Source organism: Marmota flaviventris, chromosome 9 (assembly GCF_047511675.1).
Source record: "Marmota flaviventris isolate mMarFla1 chromosome 9, mMarFla1.hap1, whole genome shotgun sequence".
Lineage (NCBI taxonomy): Eukaryota > Metazoa > Chordata > Mammalia > Rodentia > Sciuridae > Marmota > Marmota flaviventris.
Window position 1 is genome coordinate 57164689 of NC_092506.1, and position 26840 is coordinate 57191528.

General features: G+C 46.0%; 1 protein-coding gene across 4 annotated transcripts; it reads left to right on the forward strand.

Annotated features, from left to right (window-relative positions):
- The first annotated feature begins 370 nt into the window (after positions 1 to 370).
- On the forward strand, positions 371 to 23506 carry Trim3 (tripartite motif containing 3). Of its 4 annotated transcripts, none has more exons than XM_027919931.2 (12): positions 371 to 529; positions 7523 to 7688; positions 13898 to 14129; positions 14355 to 14506; positions 14720 to 14900; positions 15178 to 15910; positions 16021 to 16124; positions 20718 to 20885; positions 21100 to 21268; positions 21499 to 21569; positions 22675 to 22815; positions 22938 to 23506. In XM_027919931.2, exons 2-12 carry the CDS (start codon positions 7558 to 7560, stop codon positions 23088 to 23090), a joined length of 2235 nt encoding a protein of 744 aa, XP_027775732.1. In that variant the 5' UTR covers positions 371 to 529; positions 7523 to 7557; the 3' UTR covers positions 23091 to 23506. The 4 variants fall into 4 exon arrangements, with proteins under 4 accessions (XP_027775732.1, XP_027775731.1, XP_027775734.1 ...); XM_027919930.2 differs by having other exon boundaries at positions 371 to 504; XM_027919933.1 differs by lacking the exon at positions 371 to 529 and having other exon boundaries at positions 7599 to 7688; positions 13270 to 14129.
- The last annotated feature ends 3334 nt before the right edge of the window (positions 23507 to 26840 follow it).

Consider the following 26840-nt stretch of genomic DNA (forward strand, 5'->3'; position numbering starts at 1 on the left):
CAGCAGCTTTTTCCTGAAGGAGCCTCATCCCAGTACCTGAGATCGACCACACCGCCCTTCCCAGAGCCTTCGGGAGCGGGAGGCAGGTGGCGGAGATCCGGGATATGAGATCCAAGATCCGGCTTGCCGGCTCCCCAGCCGCACCTCTGAAGGCAGAGCTGGCTAGAGCCGCAGGGGCGTTAGGGAGGCGGTGCGGGCGGGTTGGGGGCGGACGGGCAGGGTGTGGGCGGGGCCTCCGTGGCGTCGGGAGGGGCGTGGGTGGGTCTTCGGGACTGGAGTCGCCCCCTCCCCCGGCCGGTCTGCAGCCCCGCCCCAGCCCCTCCCTCCGGCCTGTGCGGCTGGTCCGGCGGCGGCGCCGGCGCGGGGACAGGCGGAGGCGCGGGACGTGGGGCGGCGCCGCCGCGGGCAGGGCCGGGCGGACGGGCGCTGGCAGCGGGGGCAGCGCCGCGGGCCCCTCCGAGTGGCCTCAGTCCGGGCCTTGCCCTCTCATCCTGCTCCAACACCGTGAGTGCGACTGGGGGCCCCAAGGGTGCGTTGGCTATCCCGATGTGCCTGGGTGTGGGTCAGGGTCTGAGCGACCGTGTGTCCGTCCGAGCGTCTGTGGGTGGGGGCGCAGATGCTTTTCAAAAGCTGTTCCTGTCTCCGGCCACGTGAGGCGTGTCCATGACCAAGAGAGCAGCGGGGGGATTCTTCGGGCTGTGACTGCTCACGTGAGGTCCATGTTTGCGGGGCGAAGGGGGGTGCGGGCGAGGCGGGTTAGCGCGGGTGGATGGGTGATGGTGCCTTTTAGGAGCGAGGGGTTTGGGAGCTTGTGTGTGTTGGCGAAGGGTGGCGAATGCTGCGGCCGAGGGTGGTTGAGGGTGGGTGGGGTTGCTGAGTGGGACTCTGGAATCTTATGGTTCAGCTTGTCCGAAGGTTTCCTTTCTCCATGGTGCAGGCACCTCCACCCCTCATCTCCCCCACCTCCATCCTCCTTGGGCACTCAGAGGCCCACTAGCCAGGATGGAGGACATCCTTTTTTCCTCTGGCACTGCTTGCTGGACAAGAAGCTTCGCAAGGAGCCTGTTTCTTGTAGGAAAAGACCCTGCTGGCTCCTTTACAGTATGGGCTCCGTCTGGAGGACCCTTGGCCCCTCCCTGGTTCTGACCTCCTCCTTACTGGACTTGGCTTAAAATACTGGACTGCAAACCTGCAGGGACAGATGGTTGCAGGTTGGAAGGGCAGGCTGCACCCCAGGGAGATCAGTCAGACTAAAGGCAGGCCCTGAGCATGTTTCTGATGTGGGGGTCTGACGTGCACTGCAGAAATCCAGGATTGGCCCCACCAGGGAAATACATCTGGGATGTTAGGGCAGGTACAGAGGTCTTCTTCACAGGTTTCTCCGTGCCAGTCTGTCCATCTCACAAGTGCCCATTCATCCTGTAATCAGGGCTCTGGTTTGCTGCAGAATTGGAATCAGAGCTGCAGGCCAGACAGGTGCCCTGCCTATCTTGGCTTGCATACCTCCAGTGACAGAGCACTTACTACCCTCTGCCGTGGGAAATCTTTCTTATGTTAAGTGGAGCTCTTTCTCCTAGAACTTCATTCACTATCTTGTTATTGCCTTAGGTTTTTGACTTTCTGTTGAAAGGGAACTGCAGAGATTTAAACATGGCTCTTCTGTCATCAACATATATTGAATATCTTCTATGTGCCAGGTACTGCTTCAGCCACCTAGGGGACAATGGCATTCTTGCTGAGAAAAGATCTTGAGGAAAGGGGATCATAGTTGAGATAGCATAGCTTGCCTTCAGAAAAACAGAAAAGCTGTATGGCTGGTGAAGGTGCTGAGAAGGAATGTCATGGGTGACTGAAACTCAGCAAACATTTATTTTGTAAGGAGGGTCATCCTTTAACACACCTAACCTTATGGGGGAAACTAAAAAATCAAATAATCAAGGTAGTATAAACCGAGATTTTATCATGGACATGTATTAAAATTTGTAGAGACCTTTGGCTTGAAACAGAGCCTTAGGATTCTCAGATTTTGAAAACAAAAAGACCCAATTTACAAGTAAGTGGATGGGGAAGAACTTGTATTAGTGGAGTGACAGTGAGGGCTAAATCCTAGGTCTCCTGACTTTTAAAAATCTAGATACATTTTAGAGGCAGCATCAAGGATATAGTCATAGCTTGTATCTGAAAGGTCAAAGAAAAGTCAGAATAGAGATTACCAGGGTTCTAGCTGATGTGGTTGGGCGAATGTTGGTGCCTTCTATGGAAATGAGAAATACAGCAAGCAGAGTATGTCAGAGGAAAATGAATTGGAATAGCCCTGTGCATTTTCCTGGTAGAGATGTCCAAGATGCAGTTAAGTCTTGCTCTCTTGCCCAACTAGTCTGTGTTTGTTAATTTTTTGTTTCTCTTTCTTTACTCACTGGTTTTCCAATGTACCTATCAATCTCCTACTTGTCCCTCAAGACCCAGCCCAAATATCCCTTCCTCTGGAAACCTTTTATATTCTCTACCAAGTTAAATTCTTTCTGCCATAGAAGTTTGGAAATGTCAGTGTCACAGTACTTATCATATTGTAGTTGATTTATGTCTATTTCCCACAGTAGTCTGAACACTTGTGAAAGATAGGAAGCACATTTGATTCAGTTTTATGCCTCCAATCCCCACTCAAAGGGCCTGGCCCAGAGAAGTTTGATTGGAGGATTCATTCCACTACTAAGAAAGTAGTGCTGAGATTGCTACTGTGAATTTCGTCTCTTTCCTTATCTACCAGTCTTTATTGAAAGGGTTCCCTGGATTTGAGGACTTTACTTCATCCAAGGTTTCTTTTGTTCCAGAGAAAGCACCAAAGCTATATCCTGTACTCATTTGTTGTTTTGCTGAGGTCTCAAATGATCAAATACACATGGAGGCTAGTAAGTGGGAGTGAGTCATTTTTAGCAAGAGAGCCTAGCTGACCTCTTAAATACACTTTTCAACAGTGCCTTGGGTACCTCCACCCATCACTGTGTAAGTCATGTATAACTGGGAATCTTATGAGATTGTAGGAAGAAGTAGTAGGGAAAATTAGATGTTGTTTGGGAATTTGGAGAAACTGAAGAGCCTACAAACATTTTTTGTAGATATCAAGTATCTAGTAGAGACAGCACTAGATGTCTTCATTTGTTCAAAATCAAGTTCTTGCTTTACTCCCTTGATCTGACTTCCTCTTGTCCAGCTCCCAGAAACTACACTCTTTGAGGTTAATGTCTGCTTCTTTTGGACTTAAAATCATGGGCCCTCGCTGTGGTATTTCACAATGAAGATCACTCCCTTGTTTATGAAGCTGTTTTCTCTTTGGGCCTTCACATTTGTCTTTTCTGCTTTTCCTTCTCCTGTGGCTATACCTTTTTAATCTTCTTTGCAGGCTTTGCTTCCTGGGCCTGTATTAAATATTGGCATTCCTTGGATTCATTGTATTAAACACTGAACTCATCACCCTCTCGTGCAAATTAATCTTCTTCCAGTTTCCAAGATAGAAAACTAGGAATCATTAAAATTCCTTTTTTTCCCCCTAGATTTTCATATAAAACTAACCAGTTTCCAGGCCTGGTGGTGCACATCTGTAATTCCAGCTGCTTGGTAGGCTGAGACAGGAAGATTACAAGTTCAAAGCCAGCTTGGGCAACTTAGTGAGACATTGTCTCAAAATAAAAAGGGCTGGGGGATATAGCTCAGTGGTAAAGCATCCCTGGGTTTAATCCTCAGTATAGCAACAATAGCAATAACAACAAAAAACCAACCAACAAATTACCAAGTTCAGTGGATTCTTCCTTATGAAATCCATTTCAACTGTCTCTCTCCTGTTACCCTAATCAAGGCAGTCTTAACTTTCCACTCTTGACCCTCTAAGCTATTTCCCCCATAGCAGTAAAAAATATACTTTGATGACCTCTATGCTTAAACTTCCTTTCCCCCAGCTACCACCAAACTTTTCCTTTGTTCTTTGGATAAAACCTAAATACCTCAGCAGGGAAGGATAAAGTCTAAACTCCTTAATAGGGCCAAGGAAGCATTGTGTGATGTAGATCCTACTTACCTCTGCCTCTCATTTCTTAGCCTTCTCTTGTGACTGATGCAGCCTCCTGAAGCAGAAGGCACCATGTTCTCTGTAACTTACTCATCTTGTAGTTCTCAGCTAGAATGTCACTTTCTTTCAAACTCCCTTGACCTGCAATCTCTGGACCCACCCCTGCTCCGGATCTGAGTTAGGTAATTTTTTTTGTGAGTTCCTAGAACAATCTGTTTGCCCATGTGATCCTCACATTGCAGTGATCTGTTTATTAGATTGTGGAATCCATGAAGCTGAGTTGTGACAATTTATCTTTGTATCCCCAGCAGAGGTATTGAGTGAATGCTGAATAAGGGAATGAGATGCCTTTAGAACTGAGCCATAAAGGATGGGTGGGATTAAGGATGTAGGGGTGGCAGAAAGCAGCTCAAGGAAGGAGGGTAAAATCCAGCTCTGAGTCTAAGACCCTCTTAAGTGTCTGTTATGATAAATTGCCCACTTGAACCACTGCCTGTTGGGGGGCTGATCTCTAGAGTACAGTGGGATGGGAGAGGTAGGTCTAGGAGCCCAGGAAAGGAAGAGAATCTTAGATTCAGACTGGGGTATGGCCTCATCAGTAAGTCTGGGTGGGGAACTGAAGCAGGAAGGGGAAGGGAGGGAGGAGCTATTGGTCTTGGCTATAGCCCAGTCCCCGCCCCTGAGTGACAGCCTAGGAGAGCCCCTGGGGCTTGGAGAGAGGTGGAGTCTGACATTCAGCTGCCCCAGCAGGGCTCTGCAGACCACTCCTACTCTTCCTCCTTTCTCTAGACTAGAGCTTCAGTTAGCTTCCAGCAGCTCCCCTTTCATTCTGCCACCCCTCACTCTGCCTTCCCTTTTGCTATGTTAAGTCTCCAGATTCTGAATCTGTCACATCTGGAGAGAAACTCAGGAACCCAGTGCCCATGTCAGGAGAGGATTTTCTCTGACATGACCTTATAAACCTGCCCATGCCCACTCTCACACAAACATAAGGCATGTACAGATCAGCCCTTCTCCTCTCCCTCCCACACTTGAAGAGGGCTCTGAACTGGCCCCTTGCATGCATTCATTCGTTCATTCATTCTCTGTCTCTAGAGAGACCCATGATACATCTAAATGGGGAAAGCATTGGTGACCTGGTCCTAGTCACAACCTGTTTTGAAATAGTGTGGCTATTTTTCTGCCTTCCTTCATGGCCAGATTTCTGTCATGAATTGTCTACATCTGCTATGTATGTTAACTTCACCTCCCATGCATTCTTCAATCACTCTGTCCTGGCTTCTGCCCTTACCACTCCCTCCACAACCAAATCTGGTAAACACTTCTCAGTCCTTATCTTATGCCAGACCTATCTCCCCTCCCACACCGTTTTTTTTTTTTTTAACAGAATTGGGAATTCAACTCAGGGGTGCTCTACCACATACCTAACCCTTTCCAGCCCTTTTCACTTTTTATTTTGAGATAAGGTCTTGCTAAATTGGCCAGGCTGGCCTTGAACTTGTGGTCCTCCTGCCTCTGCTTTCTTAGTAGCTAGGATTGCAGACATGCATCACTATGCCCAGCAACCCCATCTTTTTCTTGAAGCTGTCTCCCCAGATCTCTTTGATTCTACACTCTCTTGAGTCTCCTCCCATTCCACCTTACTTGCCTTTGCTAGCTCTGCATCTTTGGGTGCAGCCCTTTTCTTACTCCACTCTATATCCCAAGACAGCCATTCTCATTGCTTTAAGTGCCATCGATATGCCAATGATTCCAAATCGATAACCAGCCCAGACTTCTCTTTTGAACTCCTATGTTCTGTTCCTTACTTGACAACTGTATCTGAACATCACAGAGACACCTTAAACAGCATGCCTGGAACAAAATGCCCCAGACAACTTCTTCTTAGCTTCTGCTGTCTGTTAAAGGCCCACCATTTGCTCAAGTGAGAAATCTGGAAGTCATTATTGACATTCCTTTTTCCTTTGTATGTCCAATTCATCACGATATCCTTTTGATTCTACTCCATGACTGTTTCTCTTATCAGTCCACCTTTCTGCCTATAGCTCTGCTAATATCCAACATCATTTTACCTGAAGACTGGGGTAGCTTCCTAATTGGTCTCCCTGATTCCACCCTTGCTTCTTTCTCTTTTCAATTCTGATAGTTACCAGAATAACTTTCTTTGGGGGCGGGGGTGTGGAATGGGGTGGTAATACAGGATTGAATTCAGGGGCACTTGACCACTGAGCCACATCCCCAAAACCCTATTTTGTATTTTATTTAGAGACAAGGTCTCACTGAGCTGCTTAGCACCTCACTTTTGCTGAGGTTGGCTTTGAAGGAAATCCTTTTGCCTCAGCCTCTTGAGCTCCTGGGCTTACAGACATGAGCCACTACATCCGGCCCAGAGTAACTTTCTAATTTATTTTTATTTACTTGTAAATTATATCACCTCCTTCCCCGCTTTAGGATAAAATCATATTCTTAACCTGGCCTGTAAATCCTTTATAATCTCATCTCAAATCTATTTCTCAAATCCACCTCTTAACGACATGGTTCATTCAGTTCTCAATGAGCTTTCTGCCTGAGAATCTTCGTATGCTTTTTCTTCAATCTAGAATGATTTTCTCCCTAATTCCTTGTTTCCCACCCTCATCCCTACCAATTTTCTCTCATCTTCAGATTTGCTTAGGTTCACTGCTTGGAGAGCCCTTCCTTGATCTCCAGTCAGAAGTGTTCTTTTTCATCATATCCTCTTGGTTTTTATAGTACTCCCCCAATACTGATGTGACACCTTGTGTAATTTTATATTTACTTGTTACTTTGTTAATTGCCCTGCTCCTTTTTTTGTGTGGTACTGGGCATGAAACTTGGCCCCTCTCCTGTTAGGTAAGCTCTCTACCACTGAGCTACACACCCAGTGCTTTTTGTTTTTTATTTCAAGATAGGACCTCACTAATTTGCTCAGGCTGGCCTCAAACTTGTGATCCTGCTGCCTCAACCTCCAGAGTAGCTGGGATTCTAGGCATGTGCCACCATGCCCAGTTTGGAAGGCTCTTGGAGGAGGGTTTGGGAGAGGCAGAAGAGATGAAAAGTGGGTGTGTCAGTGAAGATGGACATCCCTGTACCATGCACTTGATGTGTACTATTTCAGATTCTGAAAACAACCATTTGTGGTAGGGAATTATTATTTGCTCAATTGCATATTAGGAAACTGAGGCTTAAAGAATGCTTGTTCAAAGTCACACAGATGGTAAGCAAGAGACTGAGCCAGGTTAACCCAAGTGTGCCGTGAAACAGATCATCATGCTCAGGGGTCATTCATCACATCCACTTTACTGCTCCTAGTCACTTCCCTGTCCTGTTTCTGTCAGGGAAGAGAGGGATGAATTTCTCTGCAGGGGATTTGAATGGTGGGGATCAGATGGAAAGAGGGAGTGCTGGCCTCTCTGCTGCTGACCATCTCTCTGTACACAGGCTGTTGTAAGTGGCAGGAGCCATCTGTGGTCACCATGGCAAAGAGGGAGGACAGCCCTGGCCCAGAAGTGCAGCCAATGGACAAGCAGTTCCTTGTGTGCAGCATCTGCCTGGATCGGTACCGGTGCCCCAAAGTTCTGCCTTGCCTGCATACCTTCTGTGAGAGGTGAGGGGTTGTATACTGGTGAGGGAAACATTCACTCATGGGAGGGGAAGCAGGTGATCCCCAATCTGCTGGAGAAAAGGGTTTGGTTATAAGAACCTGTGAGTTCCAAAATCTGCTAATACTAGGCCAGGGTTCCTTCCCAGAAAATGTTTTTGTTTTGCTCCTTCCCAGATCCCAAGGTGGCTTTCAATATCACAGAGAAATCAGACAGTTCTGAGTTTCTCAGTCGGCTCTGGCACTGTGGATTTTGTGACTAATAGGAGGATTATTGAAGCCAGGTCTGTCCTTTCCTGCCTATCCTCATTGTCATACTCAAGCATTGATTGAAAGGCAATTATTCCCAGCCTCTAGACTTCTAATCATCATTCATTCATTGAATATTTATTTATTCAGCAACTAGTACATATCAGACCCTGTCCCAGACATTGAGTATATGGTGATGAGCAAAAACAGATATGATCTTTTCTCTTTAGGAGCCTGAATTATAGTAGATGGGCATGGTGGCACATACCTGTAATCCCAGCAACTTGGGAGGCTAAGATAGGAGGATCTGGAGTTTGAGGCCAGCCTGAGCAACTTAATGAGACTCCTTCTCAAAATACAAACAAAAAGAGCTGAGCATGTAGCTCTATGTAGAGCGTTCCATCCCCAGTACCGCAAACAAAACAAAACAAACCCCTAAAAACAAAAGACCATAGAATAGTGAAGGAAATAGTAATCAAATAATAATATAGCCAGATTGTGGATAAATGTAATATTGCACCCTTAATTAGTGCTGCAGATAAAGTGTCAGCTATGAGAACTTGGCAGATAGGATCTGTTATAGTCCAGAGAATCAGGGAACCTTCCCTAAGGTGCGATTCTGAGGATGAACAGGTGTTAGTTAACTAGGTAAAGGAAATTGGAAGAGCATTCTAGGCAGGAAAGAGGACATGAAAGAAGCCACTCTCTCCAGCTCTGCTGAAGCAGAGCAAGGGTGATTGAGGATGCCTGGGACGAAGCTAGAGAAGGAACTGGAGGCCAGACCATGTGTGCTTGGTATATCTGTTAGAGAATGTGTGCCTTTCCTTGAAAGCCACAGAAAGCCTTTGCAAGGTTTTATGCATGATCACATCTGTATTTTGACCATATTCTCTCTTTGACCCTCACTCCTCCTGAGTTTTTCTTGGATGTCCTGGTCCCTGGGTCCTTCTCACCATCACCTTCATCTAAACCTTCCATCTGTTCCATCTTCACTGAAACTTGGCTCTGCCCAAGACATTGCTTCCCTTCCAGATCTGCTCTTTTGAAATTCTAGCTCCACTGCCTTTCCCCTCATCAATAGGAAATGGTCTCAGCCTTACCACTCACAAGTTCTTATATCAACGTGGTGACTTCATTAACCACTTATGCTTCTTAGTTCTTCATTGTTTCTTCTCTACTCCATCTCAGTGATACTCTCTCCCAGCAGTGGTCTCAGTCTGGTCATGATCTGGAATAATACCAATTTTGTGGTCATAAACTTCAGTATTCTACTCGTGTCTTTTATTACCCCACTGCCACTATGCTATCTTTGACTCCCTAAAAAAGTCTAGCCCCCTCAACTGCTCCCTTTTCTCCCAGTCACTGACTCTTCCCTGACCTTCTTTTCTTTCCTGCCCATCCTAGATCCTATGGATGATCATCTGACTAGCCCCTACATAGTTCCCTCATAACTTGGGCATTTGCTAAATCCATGACAGCTCAGTGCTGGATCAGAGCTGTAATTGGACATCTCTGCACTTTCTCCTGTACCCAGATCACTGAGTACTCCTGAAGAAAATAGGTGCCTAGGAAATTATAATAATGATAATAACAATAGCTACAACATATTGATTGCTGTTTGTCAGGGACTTTCACTGATTTTTTTTTTTTGGTATCAGGGGATTGAGCACTTGGCCACTGAGCCACATCCCCAGCTCTATTTTGTATTTTATTTAGAGATAGGGTCTCACTGAGTTGCTTATCACCTCACCATTGCTGAGACTAGCTTTGAACTCGTGATCCTCCTGTCTCAGCCTCCCAAGCTGCTGGGATTACAGGCATGTGCCACTGTGCCTGGCTTGCCAGGGACTTTCTAAGTGATTTACATATATTGATTTATTTAATCCTCACAATAGATACTTTATTACCCCCATTTTAGAGAGGAGGGAACTAAGATTTGGGGTCATTAAGTAAGAAATATGGCCAAGGCTACACAGCATGTAAATAGCTGAGATCTGAATCCAGATTTGACTGTAGAGCCTTCATTCTTCACTAGAACCCACTCATTTATCCTTTGGTCCCTGCTCTCAAAGAGCTTATGTTCTAGTAGTCATTGGATAGTAAATAAGTGAATAATCAAAAGACTTGCAGCTTCTACTAAGTATTTTGTAGTAAACAAACTGTAAGTGATGAGCTGGAGGATATTCTATGTGGTTACCAGGGATAGCTATGAGAAGGTTACATTTGACCTGAGTTCTGAGGATGAGAATAGGTAGACATGTAGATTATTGTAGGCAACAGAAAATCTGGGTAGAGACCTTAAGGAAGAAGTCATCAGGGCATATTCAGAGACCAAAAAAGAAGCTAGTATGTATAACTGAGTAAGGAGGAAACTGAGAGGAGGTGAAATCAGTCATGGCAATTCATGGGGGCCCTTGCAGGTTTTAGGAGAGTATTTGGATTTTATTCTAAGCAGAGAGGGAAAGTATGGAGGTCCTTTCTATTTTTTTTTTTCTTTCACAAAGTAATGTGATATAAATGAGATTTTTTTTTTGGGGGGGGGGGCGCAGGTGTAGTGGTGCATGCCTGTGATCCTATCAATTTGTGAGGGCTAAAGCTGGAGGATCATTAAGGCTTGCCTAGACAACTTACTGAGACCCTGACTCAAAATAAAAATTTTTTTTTAAATCCCTAGCACCGCTAAATAAATAAATATAGAGATAGATTGTTTTTTTAATAAATTATCTTAATTTTAAAAAATATTTTTTTTAAAGCTCACTTTGGTTGTATGGAAAATGGAGTAAAGAAGAGTGGAATTGAAACCAGTTAGGAAACTGATGGTTATTGAAGTCAGGTACACGCAACAGATAGGAAGGAGGAATTGGTAAGTTAGAAGGTATTTTGCAGGAGTAATGCTAGAATCAGTGAGCTGGGAGAAGAGATTTCAGAGTTGGCGCTGTGGCCGTTGATAAGATATGGTTGGTGGTGGGAACATGGATAGACAGCTGGGGTGAAATGGAAGAAAAGATCATTGGGGTGAGGAGGTTAAGGAATCAAGAAATCACAATGATAACAGGTCATTTTGTGTCTATCAGAGGCACCGACAATGATGGCAGAATGTGAGGGAGACAGGATGTAATAGAAGAGAGTGAGTCAGGAAAAAGACTTCAGCAATGCGGGGAGCGACTATTAGGTCAGTGGAGACAGTGACAAAGAGGGGTGATACAGACAGAGGCATGAGTTTCAAAAGAGCTGAAGACAAATAGAATGTTCCAGTTGGGAAGAGGGGGGTTCCACCCTACCTCTGGCCCTACGGAATGTGGAGCATGAGACAAAAACCACCCTCTACTTGAGAAGACTTCAGGGAAAAGTAGGTCACGATTAAATAAGCTAATATTTGTGAAGCATTTAAAATTGTGCCTGGAACGTAGTATGTGTTAAATTTTATTTCATTAGTGGAAAAGGTATAGAGAACATTAAGAGAAGAGGTTAAGGATATGGAGAGTTTGGGTAATACAGGTCTTCCCTCCACAAATTTTCAGTCTTCAAATACAGCTGCTTGCAGTCCTGAGGTCTGTTTCTAGTAAGTATCATATACCCCCTGCCCCCATGGCAGTGACTAATCCCAGCCACCACAGTCTCTGACTCCTCCCTCCTTCCTCTCTTGTGCCCTTACTGCTGCTGATCTTGCCTGAGGCAAGTTAGGCATCCTCTCTGGGACTTTGCCCCTGTGCTCCTCTATATCCACTTCTCTTTTTCCTCTTTCTTCCATCAGAGGATGGTGTCCACTCCTCCCTTTCAGGACAACCCAAGCCATTCCCTCCATCCCCAAGACTTTGTACTGTTGGTTTGCTAATTCCTTCCATCTCTCCCTTTCTACTGGCTCCTTCTTAAATTATAAACATGCTCAAAACTCCCAGCACAAACACAGAAAAACTCTGTCCTCTTTTCCCCCTCCAGTGCCATCCAGTCCCTCAATCCCATTCCCATTCAATTGCCTGACCTCCCCTTTACTCTTCAACTTTTATCAGTCAAACTTTTCTTCTCTCACAACTCCTTTACTCTTTTTGTTTTCCTCTCATGAAGAAAAGTACCCTCACATTTGTCACGTTCAGTGGGCATTTCAGTCCTCACCCTATCGGATTCCTCAGCTGCATTCCACCCTGGTTAATATTCATTCCTGTTTGGACTCATCTTGTTGCCCTAACACTGCTGCACCTCTGGCCTTTCTGCTGTCCTTGTTCCATATATGCTGAATGATCCCTCCCTCTCTCCTATCACTATTTATCCCTTCTTGACTGATTTCATCCTGTTCCTTGGATATAAAGGCTATCTAAATATTGATGGCAGCCCCATTTCTATTTCTAACCTGTCTTCTCTCCAACTGTCTACTGGTACCCTCTACCTGGATATTCCACTGTTTCACTAAGCCAAACTGGAAAATGCCAAACTTCCTATAAGTTACTCCTCTCTGTTTCTCATCCTCTTGAATATCACTACTATCCACTCAGGTACCTAAGCTAAGAACCCAGGATCCAGCCAACATTCATCTCATTTCACATTACAATCAACACTTTTCACTTGTTAAACTTAAATACTTCTCAAATTTGTTCCCACCTCATAGTCCCAAACAGTGTTGCCACTGCCTAAATCCAGGTCTCCCTCACCTCTTTCCTAGACTACTGTAAGAGTATACTGCTTAAGTACATGCTTTTCTTTGCTTTGCATTTAAATCCAGACTCCAGAGCTCACTAGTTTTGTTACCTTGGACCATTTGCCCTTTCTGAGCCTGATAACATAAAGTGAAAAGTATAGCACCTGATATACATGTACTTATTAATAAATGATAACTAGAAGATGTCTCCTTCCCTTCAGATTTACCCTTTACACAGGTTGGTGCCAAGGAGTTTAAAAAAATGCAAACCTGACTATCCCATGTTCTTGTAGCTCCCTCTTGCTGCTGGAATTAACATCACGTTCCTTGACTTCTCTTAACATTCCTTGGATTGAACTTTGTCTCCAGTCAGTTCAAACTGCTTCTAGATCCCCATAGACTGTGCTAATTCTTGATTTCTTCTATATCTGGACCACCCTTCCTCCTCCTCTTGTATCTTTCTCTGCTCTGGCTAATAATTATTTATCCATGAAGATTTTGGTTACATTACTTCCTCTATAGCCTTTCCTGGGCCATCTTCTCCACTCACCTAAGCCAGATATATTTCCTCATGACTACATCTACTATGTTCCTTGTATTAATGATAAGTAATATTAGTAGCCTACCTTATGTAGCACTTTGGTAAGTCAGGCATTTAGTCCTCTTTAAATGTAAGCAAGTCCTTTACATTTACTCCTCTGACAGACCCTGTGAAGTCTTCACTGTCTCCATTCTACAAAGGAAGAGTCCTTGGCTCATAAAAGTTAAGTAACTTGTCAGGGGTCACACTATATAATCAGTCATTGACCTAAGAGTTAAACCCAGGCAGCCTAGCTCCAGGACTCATGCCCTTAATCATTACACTATTAAATGCTTTAAATTCTGTATTTCTGTGATTTTGTTTTTCTCTGAAGCCTAGAACTATTTTAAGGGCAAGCACTGTGCTTTAGCTTTTTATCCCCAGAGCTTGGCTCAAATTAGGCAAGAGTGGGAAGCCAGTAAATGTTTAATGAGTTAAAGGAGGGTGGGGAGGCTAGTTGTACATTTTCTTGAGGTTTTATAAACACCTGTGAAAGGTAAAACTGTGTTTGTGCATACTGTGGGGAATGCAGCTATGTCTGCTATTCTGAGAGCACCCAGGGATATATTTCAATTCAGTCATGAGAGGCCTTTTATACCTGCTGGCAGATGAAGTATATGTGTGTCAATCACAGAGGTTTCAAAATGAAGTGTAATTATGGCACACCTGTAAGGAGGGGGGTTCACACCTATGGGGGGAGGAAGTAGAGGCTGCCCCACCCCCTTCCTTTAACTGCCCCTTCTTCCTGGCCAGATGTCTCCAGAACTACATCCCTGCCCAGAGCCTGACGCTGTCCTGCCCGGTGTGTCGGCAGACGTCCATCCTCCCCGAGCAGGGTGTCTCAGCACTGCAGAACAACTTCTTCATCAGCAGCCTCATGGAGGCCATGCAGCAAGCACCCGATGGGGCCCACGACCCCGAGGACCCCCACCCCCTCAGCGCTGTGGCTGGCCGCCCTCTCTCCTGCCCCAACCATGAAGGCAAGGTGGGCCCAAGCGAGGCCCAGTGAGGCCAGGACTTGGGGTGGGAGGAGGAGGAAAGGCAATGGCAGGGAGCCAAGTGACTGTGGGTGAGAGGTGTTTCTCTAGATGAGTGTCCAGGTAGGGGGTGCACTTGGAAGGTGAGGGGCATGGAGGGCATATGGGAAGGGGAGAGGGCAAAAGAGTTGTAGAGTTTGGCTATTGCCTCACCAGAGTCCTTGTACCGCCAGACGATGGAATTTTACTGTGAGGCCTGTGAGACAGCCATGTGCGGAGAGTGCCGTGCAGGAGAGCATCGGGAGCATGGCACAGTGCTGCTGCGGGACGTGGTGGAGCAGCACAAGGCAGCCCTGCAGCGCCAGCTTGAGGCTGTGCGTGGCCGGTAGGCACTGGGTGGGGCCCAAGGCTGATGAGGCTGTGGTGATGGTATCTCAATAGTGGCAGGGTAGGTGTCCTGGGGAGGGGAGAGAAAGGGTCTGGGAGGGCAGAAATAGAAGTCTCAAGAAGTTATCAATTAAGGATCTCCCAGAGGGTAGCAATTAGAGTCCTCAGGGAAAAGGGATGGTCTGTTTTATGAGATGTTTCCATTCCCCAGCTTGCCCCAGTTGTCTACAGCTATTGCCTTAGTCGGGGGCATCAGCCAGCAGTTGCAAGAGCGCAAGGCAGAAGCCCTGGCCCAGATCAGTGCAGCCTTCGAGGACCTGGAGCAAGCGCTACAGCAGCGCAAGCAGGCTCTGGTCAGCGACTTGGAGACTATTTGTGGGGCCAAGCAGAAGGTGTGTCTGCTTACCCTTTCCAATCATTGTCTATTGTGAGATGTCTACTTGCCTCCATTGCCCTCCCCCTCCACATCTTCCACAGCAGCCTTCCCTTTACCCAACCTCTGTTTTCTGTCTCCTAACATGGCCTTATAGATGCTATCAGCATCTCCCTTATCCACATACATCTCTTTGTATTTCTTTCATGCCATGGTGCTATTTAAGTTCATCAGTAGTTGCAGAGTTTCCCTTGGTGCCAGTCTGCACAGCCATTCCTCCCCTCTCGCCTCCTCAGGTGTTGCAAACCCAGTTAGACACACTGCGCCAGGGTCAGGAGCACATCGGCAGTAGCTGCAGCTTCGCGGAGCAGGCACTGCGTCTGGGCTCTGCCCCGGAGGTGTTACTGGTGCGCAAGCACATGCGAGAGAGGCTGGCAGCTCTGGCAGCTCAGGCCTTCCCGGAACGGCCACATGAGAATGCACAGCTAGAACTGGTCCTTGAGGTTGATGGGCTGCGAAGATCGGTGCTTAATCTGGGCGCATTGCTCACCACCAGTGCCACTGCACACGAGACAGTGGCCACAGGCGAGGGCCTGCGCCAGGCACTAGTGGGCCAACCCGCCTCGCTCACTGTCACTACCAAAGACAAAGATGGGCGGCTGGTGCGCACAGGCAGCGCTGAGCTGCGAGCAGAGATCACAGGCCCGGATGGCACGCGCCTTCCTGTGCCAGTGGTGGACCACAAGAACGGCACTTATGAGCTAGTGTACACTGCACGCACCGAAGGCGAGCTGCTCCTCTCAGTGCTGCTCTACGGGCAGCCAGTGCGTGGCAGCCCCTTCCGTGTGCGTGCCCTGCGTCCTGGGGACCTGCCACCTTCCCCTGACGACGTGAAGCGCCGTGTCAAGTCCCCTGGTGGACCAGGCAGCCATGTGCGCCAGAAGGCGGTGCGTAGGCCCAGCTCTATGTACAGCACAGGTGGCAAACGGAAGGAGAACCCAATTGAGGACGAGCTCGTCTTCCGTGTTGGTACAGATGGCCGAGGGTAGAGCCAGATGGGGGAGGGCTCAGGCAGGGGGCGGGGCAAGGAGGAGAGGAGGTTCAAAATGATATCCTTTCCTCTCTCATCCCTCCCCCAGGCAGTCGTGGAAGAGAGAAGGGTGAATTCACTAATTTACAAGGCGTGTCTGCAGCTAGCAGTGGTCGCATTGTGGTAGCAGACAGCAACAATCAGTGTATCCAGGTAAGTACCCTAGTAAGTGCCTCTACCTCTCACCAAAAAGGGTTTCTCAAACTACCACCTTTTGAAAAAATGGAGGGTACAGGTCACCTCTTGAAAGATGAAACCCTGCATATAGTACCATTCACCTGTCTCCACAGGCCACTACAGCAACCAGTACCTTCAGTCAGACACCAGGGTTTCCTGTGCTTGCAGCCACTACCTCCCAGGCCATGGCTCACATTAGATCAGATCCTAGACCTCAATGATCTAGTCATTACCCTTCCCCTCTGCCTCTTGAGCTGCCAGCTGGCAGGCTTACTTTCTCCCTTTTGTCCTAGTGGTCAGAATGTAGCCTGCCCTGTCATGCTATCTTCCCACATATCAGCCTGGCTCCAGGGGGAATACTGCCTGCCTGGAGTCTCTTAAATCATTTAGTTAGCTAGACAGTTAAATGGGGGGGACTAACTTGACCAAAGAGGATACCTTCCAGTGGCTAGAAGATGTAGTGCAACCCTACAGGTGGTCCTGTTCCTGCCTACTTAGTACCTCACACAGTTGATTAAGGCATCTGCCACCTTGAATGGACATGGTCGCTGATGCATTGTGAGCTTTTTAAAACCAGGAAACATGTCTTTTTTTCTCTACTCCTTGTAATATGTCTAGAGCCCAGTATAGGGGTCAGTAGTGGAATAAACAGTTAAAAGCTCAGGCTTTGAAACCAGAAACCTGGGCTTGAATCCCAGCTCTGCCACGTACTAACAAGTCATGTGACCTCTTTGAGCTGTAGTTAACTCATGTATAAAATTAGGAAAAGCATCTTTCATGGTTGCTGGCAATATTAAGTGATGTAATGTACTGTATCTGACACCTAGTGAACCTTCTAATATTAGCTGTTGTTAAAAATATCATTGTCCAGGTGAAGGCTGTAAACAAAGGCAAGGACGTAGGAAAGTGCTAGAAGGGACTGTTCAGAGAACTGGAAGGATACCAATAGGGCTTCAAGTAGATTACTATTAGGAACTGGGGGTAGCTGAGGTCAGATTGTAAGTGGTTTGGAGATGATGCTGTGGAATTTTGATTTTATACCACAGGGAATTATTTCTAACTACCACGTGCTTCAGTTATTAGAAATATGTTATTGGGTAGCAAAATTTTCCTGAAGATCCCTACCTCATAATAGCTATACTTTTAAATTTCCTGATCCAGCTCTGCTAAAGTCTTTTATTTCAGTGACAGCTCCTCTCTGGCCCCTGCTTTCCACTTAGCAGGCTAAAGGTACCAAGAACGCTTCTGTGGCCAGATTCTCAGTCCTAACCAGCTCCCTTTATTCCTACCCTATTCCTAAGAGCAGAGGATCTGAGAAGCCCATTGCAGCACAGGGAGGCATTTGGGCTAACCCTGGATGGTGAGGTAGGGCTGGAGAGCAGGTGGTAGGAGGACAGGTGCTGAGTCTTTACTTGGGTAGACCTTCCACCTTCCAATTCCTTGTATCACCTTATGGCACAAAAGTTGAGATTTGGGACACATCTTTCCTGGTGTGAAACAAATGGTGCTCACATGGTCACATACACAGAAAAATGGATGTTGCTTTGTATTCCATAGAGAGGAGATATGGCTGTCCATTATTTAAGGGTGAAGAATTGAGAGCGAGAGCGAAGGCCTCAAACATCTGATACAGCTGATGCAGCCTTCCTTTGATTTCTATTCCCACCTCTGCCCCAATATCATATCTCAGATGCCAAAGATGAGATTTTGCTTCTCTTACTCTAGGGTCCTCAGAACTAGTTTGGACTGGGATCCCAGATAGGGTGCAAGACCTCACTTTGTTCATAAGGTTTGGGATCCTTGTGAATTTTTTTTCTTTTGGTTCTTCTGGGGTATAGGGTGAAGCAAAGCCCATCATTGGAACCACACTGACAGAGCAGAAAAAGCTCTGTGATTTTGAAGGAAGAATTTAATTTGTGTATATTATGTCATTGTCTTAATCCAAACATTTTGTCAGCTCTTCATGAAAAATCCTCTTTCCCTTCAGTCAGAATGTTGGTCAGTTTCCTTCTCTGACCTCCCTTAGCATCTTGCTATAGCAGTTTTCATAGTTTGCTAGAAGCATTAGTTTGTTCTATTGTCATTTTAGTTCTTTTGATTTTTGTCTGGTTTTATTTTATTTTGTTTCTCTCACTTAGATTACTAAAGTCAGGGATCTACTTACTACTCCTAGGGCATAGGAGAAATATTAAGGACCAAACTAGGACACCAGCAGAATCTAAACATATCAGGGAAGCAAATATGATGAGTTATCAGATGTTGAGGAAGAAGGAGGGATCAAGAATAGCAGGACTAGCTGGGTGCAGTGGCACATGCCTGTAATTCCCACAGCTCAGGAGGCTGAGGCAGGAGGATGACAAGGTCAAAGCCAGCCGAAGCAACTAGTAAGGCCCTCAGCAACTTAACGAGACTCTGTTTCAGAATAAAAAATAAAAATGTCTGGGAATGTGGCTAAGTGGTTAAGCATCCCGGGTTCAATTCCCAGTACTAATAAATAAATAAATAAATGGCAGGACTTTGCCAGGCAAGGTGGCACATGCCTATAATCCCAGTAGCTCAGGAGACTGAGACAGGAGGATTGTAAGCTTGAGGCCATCCTTAGCAACTTAGAGAGATCCTCAACAACTTAGTGAGACCATATCTCAAAAAATAAAAAGGACTAGGAATGTGACTCATTGGTAAACTGCCCTGATTTCAATTTCCAGTTCCAAAAAGAAAGAAGATGATAGTACTTGATGGACTAGGTGCATGGTTGTCATTCAGGAGCAGGCCCAGGTATATGTTGATGGGTTCACTTTCTCACATTAAGTTTGTGGTAGCTATACAGCATCTGAGTGGAGATATCCAGTTTAGGTCCAAGATTTACCTGGGGACTTCATTTGTTTGGTGAGTGTCCTCTCAATGCTGAAAGCCATATCTGTGCTGAAAATTCAGCAGCAAGCAAAACAGAGGCAGTCCCTTTCCTTTGTGGGCCTTAAATCCTTAGAAAGGGATGCAGATATTTAACAGGTAATTAATCACAAAGTGACAGCTGAATATAAAGAGCACCGTAAAGCATGCATCAAGGAGACCTAACTTTACATGTATATATTGATTTGTGGAGGGTAGGGGCTGGTCATTAAAGGTTCTCAGAAGAAATGACCTGGAAATTCTAAGAATCCAAAGATGAGTAGAAGTTTTCCAAGTGTAAGAGCTGGTATGAGATAGGATGGGAAGAACATGGCCTTGCAAAGCCTCATCAGTCTATCGAGCTGTGTAGACTATAGGAGGCACTGACCCGATGGTACCTTTTAGTCCCCCTCACTTCTGGTCTGTAGCTTGTGATACTTCCCTTCTCATGCTGTCAAGTGATGTCCTGATGCAGAGGAACAGTACAGAACCCATGTGCTGTGCTGGCTGGCCAGATAAAGGCTTGCTGGAAGGTCTGCATCAGGAGGAGGTGATGTCTGTTGATGGCACCAGTTAAAACAGCCCCAGAGATCTAAGACATGGGGGTGGGGCTGAGTGGGGAACCCCGCCCATCAAGGAGGGAGCAGGTCTGGATCAAAGAGCAAGGCCAAAGTTCAGAACTTGGGTTCTTAAAGGCCACTCCTTCCTGACTCTGTTAATTCATCTTGTATCCCCAGAGCCTGTAACAAAGCAGAGTATAGGAGAATTATGCAGTGAATAATGTTTTGGCTGTGAAGGAGAAGCCGGAAGGCTTAGTTTAAGAGGGAAGGAGGATTAAATGAGGTGCTTCTAGGATGGAGAGACCTAAGCATGCAGGGCAGCTGAGGTGGAGGAGGTAGAAGAGGAAAAGTTGAAAGGTTCATTCTATCTAGGAGGAGGGTTACCTTGTCAGCCCTACAGCCTGAATGGAGTAATCTTTGTACACTTTTTCCTGCTTCACCTACTCCTTTCCAGTCTGCTATGAAGTCCTGTTGAGTCTTCCTCCTATCTACTTCCCTTCAGCCTATATCCTTGATCCAAGCCTTCATCATTTCTCACTTAGACTCCTTTAGCAGCCTCTGACTGGTTGACTAGCTTCCAGCCCTGTAACCAGAGTGCTCTTAAAAAATAAATTTGATCTTGTCACTTCCATACCCAGATATTTTCATTGACTCCTCGTTACACCTAGGATAAAACATAACTCCTCTTGGTCACCAGAGTGTTCCCCTCAATCCAGCCACACAGGACATGTCCTTGAGCAGTGCCCATACTCAACTCTGTGCTTTCACACACTGTTCACTCCATTTCCTATTACTTTTTTTTTTTTTTTTTTGGCTGATTTTGGTTCATCATTTGGCATCCTTTTTAGACTATTAGCTCCAATATCCCCTTCTCTTGGTGTCTTTCCTCACCATTCCTCCCAACCCCTTTCATCTCACAATCCCCTTCACACCTCTGCTGCATGTTCCCTGAGGTGTGCTGTCACATTTGATTCCTCTGTATCCCTAGCATGGTGTCAGTGAGTGCTTGTTGAATGACTGAATAAATGGGGGGTTTCCTCCCTCAGAATCCTGCTTTCTTCCCTCTGTGCCTACAGTGTTTCCCCTCCTCCCTGCTCCCTCCCTTGCTCCTCTGCTCTAGGTTTTCTCCAATGAGGGCCAGTTCAAGTTCCGTTTTGGGGTCCGAGGGCGCTCACCTGGGCAGCTGCAGCGCCCCACAGGTGTGGCAGTGGACACCAATGGAGACATTATCGTGGCAGACTATGACAACCGTTGGGTCAGCATCTTCTCCCCTGAGGGCAAATTCAAGGTGAGAGGCCCGCACTTGCTGCACTTGGTACCCTTGGTGTCCAACTCAGCTGACCATGCTCGTGCCTCTTGCTGGTCAGGGCCTGAAATGGTCCAATCCTGCCTCTTGTTGCTCTCTGGTCCAACCTCAGCCCAAGGTTCTGGTCTGATGTAGGACCTGGAATGCTTTCCCCATTAGTCGGGATAAAGCCCCTTATGGTACCTCCTATCTCTAGACCAAGATTGGAGCCGGCCGCCTCATGGGGCCCAAAGGAGTGGCTGTAGACCGGAATGGACATATCATTGTGGTTGACAACAAATCTTGCTGTGTCTTCACCTTCCAACCGAATGGCAAGCTGGTTGGACGTTTTGGGGGCCGTGGGGCTACTGACCGCCACTTTGCAGGTATGGGAGGACAACTGTAAGATCTATCCCAATATGTCCCAGAAAACTCCTCTGGATACCCTAACTCTATAAAGACCCATTCTCCTCTATCTTGGACCCTTTAGCATACCCTAATGTCATCATCCCGGAGACGGTTTATCTCAGCCCTAGATACTGTGTCATTCCAGATACTCTTTCTTGTCCCACTCAGTACCTGAGCTTAATGCCCTAACAACCATTTTCTATTTCAGGGCCCCATTTTGTGGCTGTGAACAACAAGAACGAGATTGTAGTAACGGATTTCCATAACCATTCGGTGAAGGTCAGTGTCTTCCCTCACTCCATGACTACTGTCCCAGTGTCCTTTCCTCTTCCACAAGACTCCTTTCTCTCTCATCTCCTTTTTTCCCTCTTGAAATAATTCACTGAACCAATAAGCATTTATGGCATGGCTACTTTGTCCTACACACTATGCTAGAAGCTGGGGTTACAGTAATGAACAAAGCAAACATATTCTCTATCTTCTTGGTTTGTCAGGAAAGAGAAGATGGTAACTAGGAAATTACAATATGATACGATAGGTTCTGTAATAGGGAGGTGCAGGGAACTGTGGATGAGTATTTGATTCAGAGGAGACTGTTTGGGGAAGACCTAAAGCACAAATGAGAATTAACCAGAGGTAGAGAAAGAAGAGAGTGTTTGAGGCAGAGGGCAAGGAGGAGCCAGGAATGGGAAATGGACACCCTTAGGGGTGTTCAAGAAACCAGATGTATTTCAGAGTGAATTTGAGGAGGGCACTGCTCCAAGGTGAGGGTGAGGCCCATGTGCCCTGTTAAGGGGCTTACTCTCTTCTCAGTAGCTCTAGAGTGTCCTTGAAGGATTGCAGGCAGAAGAGTGATGCAATCCTATGTGTCTTAGAAAGATCACTGTGGCTCTCAAATCCCCATTTCTGCATCTGTGAAAATAGGATAGTCTTTTGCCTATCTCCTCTGGGGCAGGAAGATTAGTCTCACAGTGGTCCAGATGAGAACTTGGGTCATGATAAAGTATGTACATAAAGTATAATACAGATTTGAGAGGGATTTGAGATAGAGTCAAGGGTTGTGTGAACTGTTTGGCTGTCAAGCAGAGAATATGATAGAGTTGAGAGCGACGCATGCCATTGGGTAGTACCAGTCATTGAGTTTGAGAACTCTGACAGCTGCTTTCTCAGGGAAGATGTGCTGCTTAATTTGATATGTTTAGTGGACATCTGCTGAGCCATCCAAGAGGTGGTAGGCTATGTGGATTTGAAACCTGGGAAGAAGATCTGAGCTACTACTATAGATCTGGGGATCCTCAACCCTAGTGCTTCACCCCATCCTTCTCCACGGACCCGCCCTGTGCCTGAGGCCAGGTCTTCAGTCCCTAGCCCCTTCCCCCGCCAGGTATACAGTGCCGATGGAGAGTTCCTCTTCAAGTTTGGCTCCCATGGTGAGGGCAACGGGCAGTTCAACGCTCCCACAGGAGTAGCTGTGGATTCCAATGGGAACATCATTGTGGCAGACTGGGGCAACAGCCGTATCCAGGTGAGTGAGGCCTAGGGATAGCATGAGAGTGAAGTTTCCTGCTTTGCCCTTGTGCCCCTCCCCCAAGCAGCCTCTTACCTGTCTGACCTTACCTTTCCCTTCATTTTCCACTCCTTCCCCAGGTGTTCGACAGCTCTGGCTCCTTCCTGTCCTATATCAACACTTCTGCAGAGCCACTGTATGGCCCACAGGGCTTGGCACTGACCTCGGATGGCCACGTGGTGGTGGCTGATGCTGGCAACCACTGCTTTAAGGCTTATCGCTACCTCCAGTAGCTGAACAGGGGCCCTGCCTGGCTCATGGAGGGACGGACAAAGGGGTGATTGGACAAGAGGGTCTGGCTGGGAGGTGGGCCAGATCTGGCAGCACTGAATGTGGGCTGTGGGCGTGGGTGTGCCCATACCTTCCCTTTCCTCCCCAAACCCCATGGTTGCACTTTATTTATTCGGTTCTTGCTTTGGTGACTGGGTGGGCCTGGACTGTGGTCCTAAGGATGTGTGCAGAGCTTCACCTTATCCCCTTTACACACCTCCCCTGACCCCTCAGTCTGCTCTCTGCCCCACTGCCTGGGGCCAGAACAGCCTCTTACTCCAGGACAGAAGTCCCTCTGGTTGTCTCCCTACCACCCTTTACACACTGACAGAGACAGCAATACCCCACCCCCCATATTAAATAAATGTCTTCACCAAGATGTTTTTGCTGGGTTCTTGTGGGGTGGGACTGTGAAGGATGGGATGTCGGGACCAGCTCTGAACTAAAAGGTGGACAAACAGGTAGGCAGGGTATCCACCTTCCCCATGGGCCCCGTGTTTTGAAACTTCAGGAGAGGAAAGCAAGAGAGGGTAAATCCCTGGGACTCTCAGCCACCTCCAAATCACCATTTCTGCATTTATGATAATACGACAGTCTTTTGCCTATCTACTATGGGGCTGAGAAGAGCAGGGGAAGACCCTTGCCCAGAACACAGCCAGCAGCTCCAGGGAAAGCAGTTTCACGAAATGAAAGCAATGCTTGAAGCCCAAGTGGAAAATGAGTGTGGAGGACCCCTTTTTCTCCATTCCAAGGTTTCCCTTTCCCCACAGTGGAATGAGGATCTTCTTACCCATTCCTGAGCTCTAGTCTACCAAAGTTTGACTGCCAATTCCAGAGATAATTGAGATATAAACAGCATTCAGTGACATAGGAAACAGAGACTATGATTTTCACTTTTGTTCAAAAGACTAAAGCTCAGAGCAACAGGTCATAATGCTGATGAAGTGCAGAGAACAGTATTGAATCTGTAGCTGTGAAACTCATAACTGGTAAGTTATAGCATCTTACTTATCCTCATGCCTCTGGCACCTAGCTTGATGACTACCAGAGAAGGCACCCAACAATTTGGGAAATGATTGGGAAGGTTGATCATAACAGGTCATGGAAAATATTAAGACTTCATCCTAAATAGCATAATTTCTGGGATGAGGATAGGAGTATCTGTCCATGGACCTGTGGAAGACTGTGGAGGCTTTGCAAAAGTCAGGGGGCACTCTTAGATCATCCATATGAAAGCCTTGATTATATTTATCTCTCTGGTCTTTTCTGTCCCCTCTGGTTGAGACATGGGAGGCAGGTTAAGGGACAGATAAGTTCCTTGAAAGTTCTAAGGCACGTGTTTTTATAGGGCCTATACTTCTGATTCTGATAATGTACAAAATTGCCTGAGCCACATGCCCTGGCCAGCAGAGGTAATGTTCTTATTTATCAACCACTCTCACCAGTAGAGCCTTCTTGAGAGCTCTCATGTGGTGGTCTATTACTCCCCTGCACCCCTATTTTGAGCAAAGTACTAGCAGTAATACTAGTACTTACATACTAGTATTAAGCTCAAAGTTCCCAGTCCTTAACCTTTCACCTGTGAGTACCTAAAGGTAGGAGAGGAATAAAATAGCAATAAGATGCCCTTCCTTGGGTGGGAATCCCTAAATGACTCCACTACCAGCCTAAGAACAGACTGCTTGGGCTGATTTCCATAGATAACAAATTAGTGGTCTTCCTAGGTCATGCAAAAGGTCCTCAAAGTGAGGTCACTTCATTCCTCCTAGATCCAACCATGGTGGGCATTTTCCTTCCAGTTCAGGCCTTGGACCAAGTATGTGTGCCTGACAATGGAAGCGATGCCTTGATTTGGCTGGTATGTGTCTTAAATGATCTTCACAGATTTGTGGGTCACTGCAAAGCCTCTACTGAGACGTGTCAGAAAGTTATATAGTGGTCCTACATGGGATCACAACTTGCTCATATAGGTCTGTCCAGTGTGATCAACTCTGTGGCCACATGTGACCTATGAGTTCGTTGATTTTTCAACAAGTATTTACTGCTCAGTACTACTGGTAAGACAAAGTGATGGACCCTGGGAATAGACAGAAATGGCCTCTGTCCTTATGGAAATTATAGTTTAGTGGGGAAGGGAAACAAATATGCAACACGAGGAGCTAAATATGCAATGGTGGTTCAAGTTCAAGCTGTAAAGGAAGTCAATAGAATACAATGGTGGAGGACAGAGTGTTTAAAAAGGGTGGGCAAGGAAGGTCCCTTTTTATCATCAATCTACAGGTTTGGAGTAGGGTGGATAAGGAACTAGCTATGTCAAAAGGAGGCAGAGAATTCCAGACAAGGGAAGAACAGATAGAAAGGTGCTGAGAGTGGAGGTCTTGGTTTATTTGATGATCTGACAGGAGGCCAGGCTGGCTGCAGGCAGGAGGATGCCAGGAAGGCAGAAAGGAATGAGTTGGGTGGATATGAGTTGGATCTTTTAACTCAGGTGTAATTTGGATTGGATTTATAGTATAACAATAAACCACTGAGAAGTTTAAGCAGTAGGGATGAACTGGATGCCATATGAAACAAACTAACAATTGGATAGTGATTCTGTGGAGTAAGAAGAGAAACTAGAATGCAAAACAAAGCACTTCAAAACCTCTAAACATTTCTTAAAGACTGAATACTTTAGAATCATCTATAGTCCTCCAATTTTAGGAATATATTCAAAGAAGATAATTTGGAAATGCACAAAGAGATGTGTGCACCAATGTTCATTACAGCTTTATTTATAAATTGAAAAAATCCCAGAAAAACCTAACTTTTCATCAGTAGGAAACAGTTATTTGAAGTTTTGCTTAAATGTATAGAGAAACCATATTCACATCTTTAAAAATGCTGATGTTTGAGATACACAGTTAAGAAGAATTTTATAAATCACATCTTTCTATTAAGAATGTTATAAGAGTAGAAAAAGCTGGAATCAAAAATAAAGGGATCATAGTGGTGTTCTTTGGCTAGTAGAATTAGAACTGATTTTATTTTTAAGAAAAAAGTTTTAAGTGGGAGCAGAAAGTGATCTGAGATATATTTTTGGAGATCACTGTGGTTATTGTGAAAAAGGCATTGTAGCCTGTGCTGCTATAACAAAATCCCTGAGACTGGGTGATTTATAGAGTACAGAAATTTATTTCTCACAAATTTGGAGGCTGGGAAGTCCAAGATAAAGATATCAGTAGATTTGGTGTCTGGAGGAACAGAAGAGTGCAATAGAACCCATATCACCAAGCCCTTTTTATAGTGCCATTAACACTCAACACCTCTTATTATGCCCTACCTCCCAACACTGTTACATCGGAGATTAAGCTTCCAGCACATGAATTTGGAGGTGGAAGTACCATAGCAAGTACTATATATATTTATTGAAATGAAATAATCCATATAAATTGCTTAGCACAGTGCCAGACACACACAGGTGCCCAATAGATATGAGCAAATCATTATTATTTATTCACAGAGAAACAATAATAGGCTATTCAGAAGAATCATTATAAACAAAGCAAGAGAAAGATATTGGGAGGGATCATTTGGGAGCAGCAAATTCTTTTAGGCTGCCTGAAGCTTTAACTCTGAGACTTCAATCTGGGGGAGGTGGGAGAACCCATACTCTGCTCTGAAGTACACAGCAACAGGCATCAGGCCCAGAATATCCAGCATTCCATGGGGCT

Coding starts and splice junctions, on each gene's coding strand:
- Trim3 (XM_027919931.2), top strand. CDS start 7,558: ATGGCAAAGAGGGAGGACAGCCCTGGCCCAGAAGTGCAGCCAATGGAC. Junction 14,130..14,354: donor GCCCCAACCATGAAGGCAAG/GTGGGCCCAAGC, acceptor TTGTACCGCCAG/ACGATGGAATTTTACTGTGA. Junction 16,125..20,717: donor GCAACAATCAGTGTATCCAG/GTAAGTACCCTA, acceptor CCTCTGCTCTAG/GTTTTCTCCAATGAGGGCCA.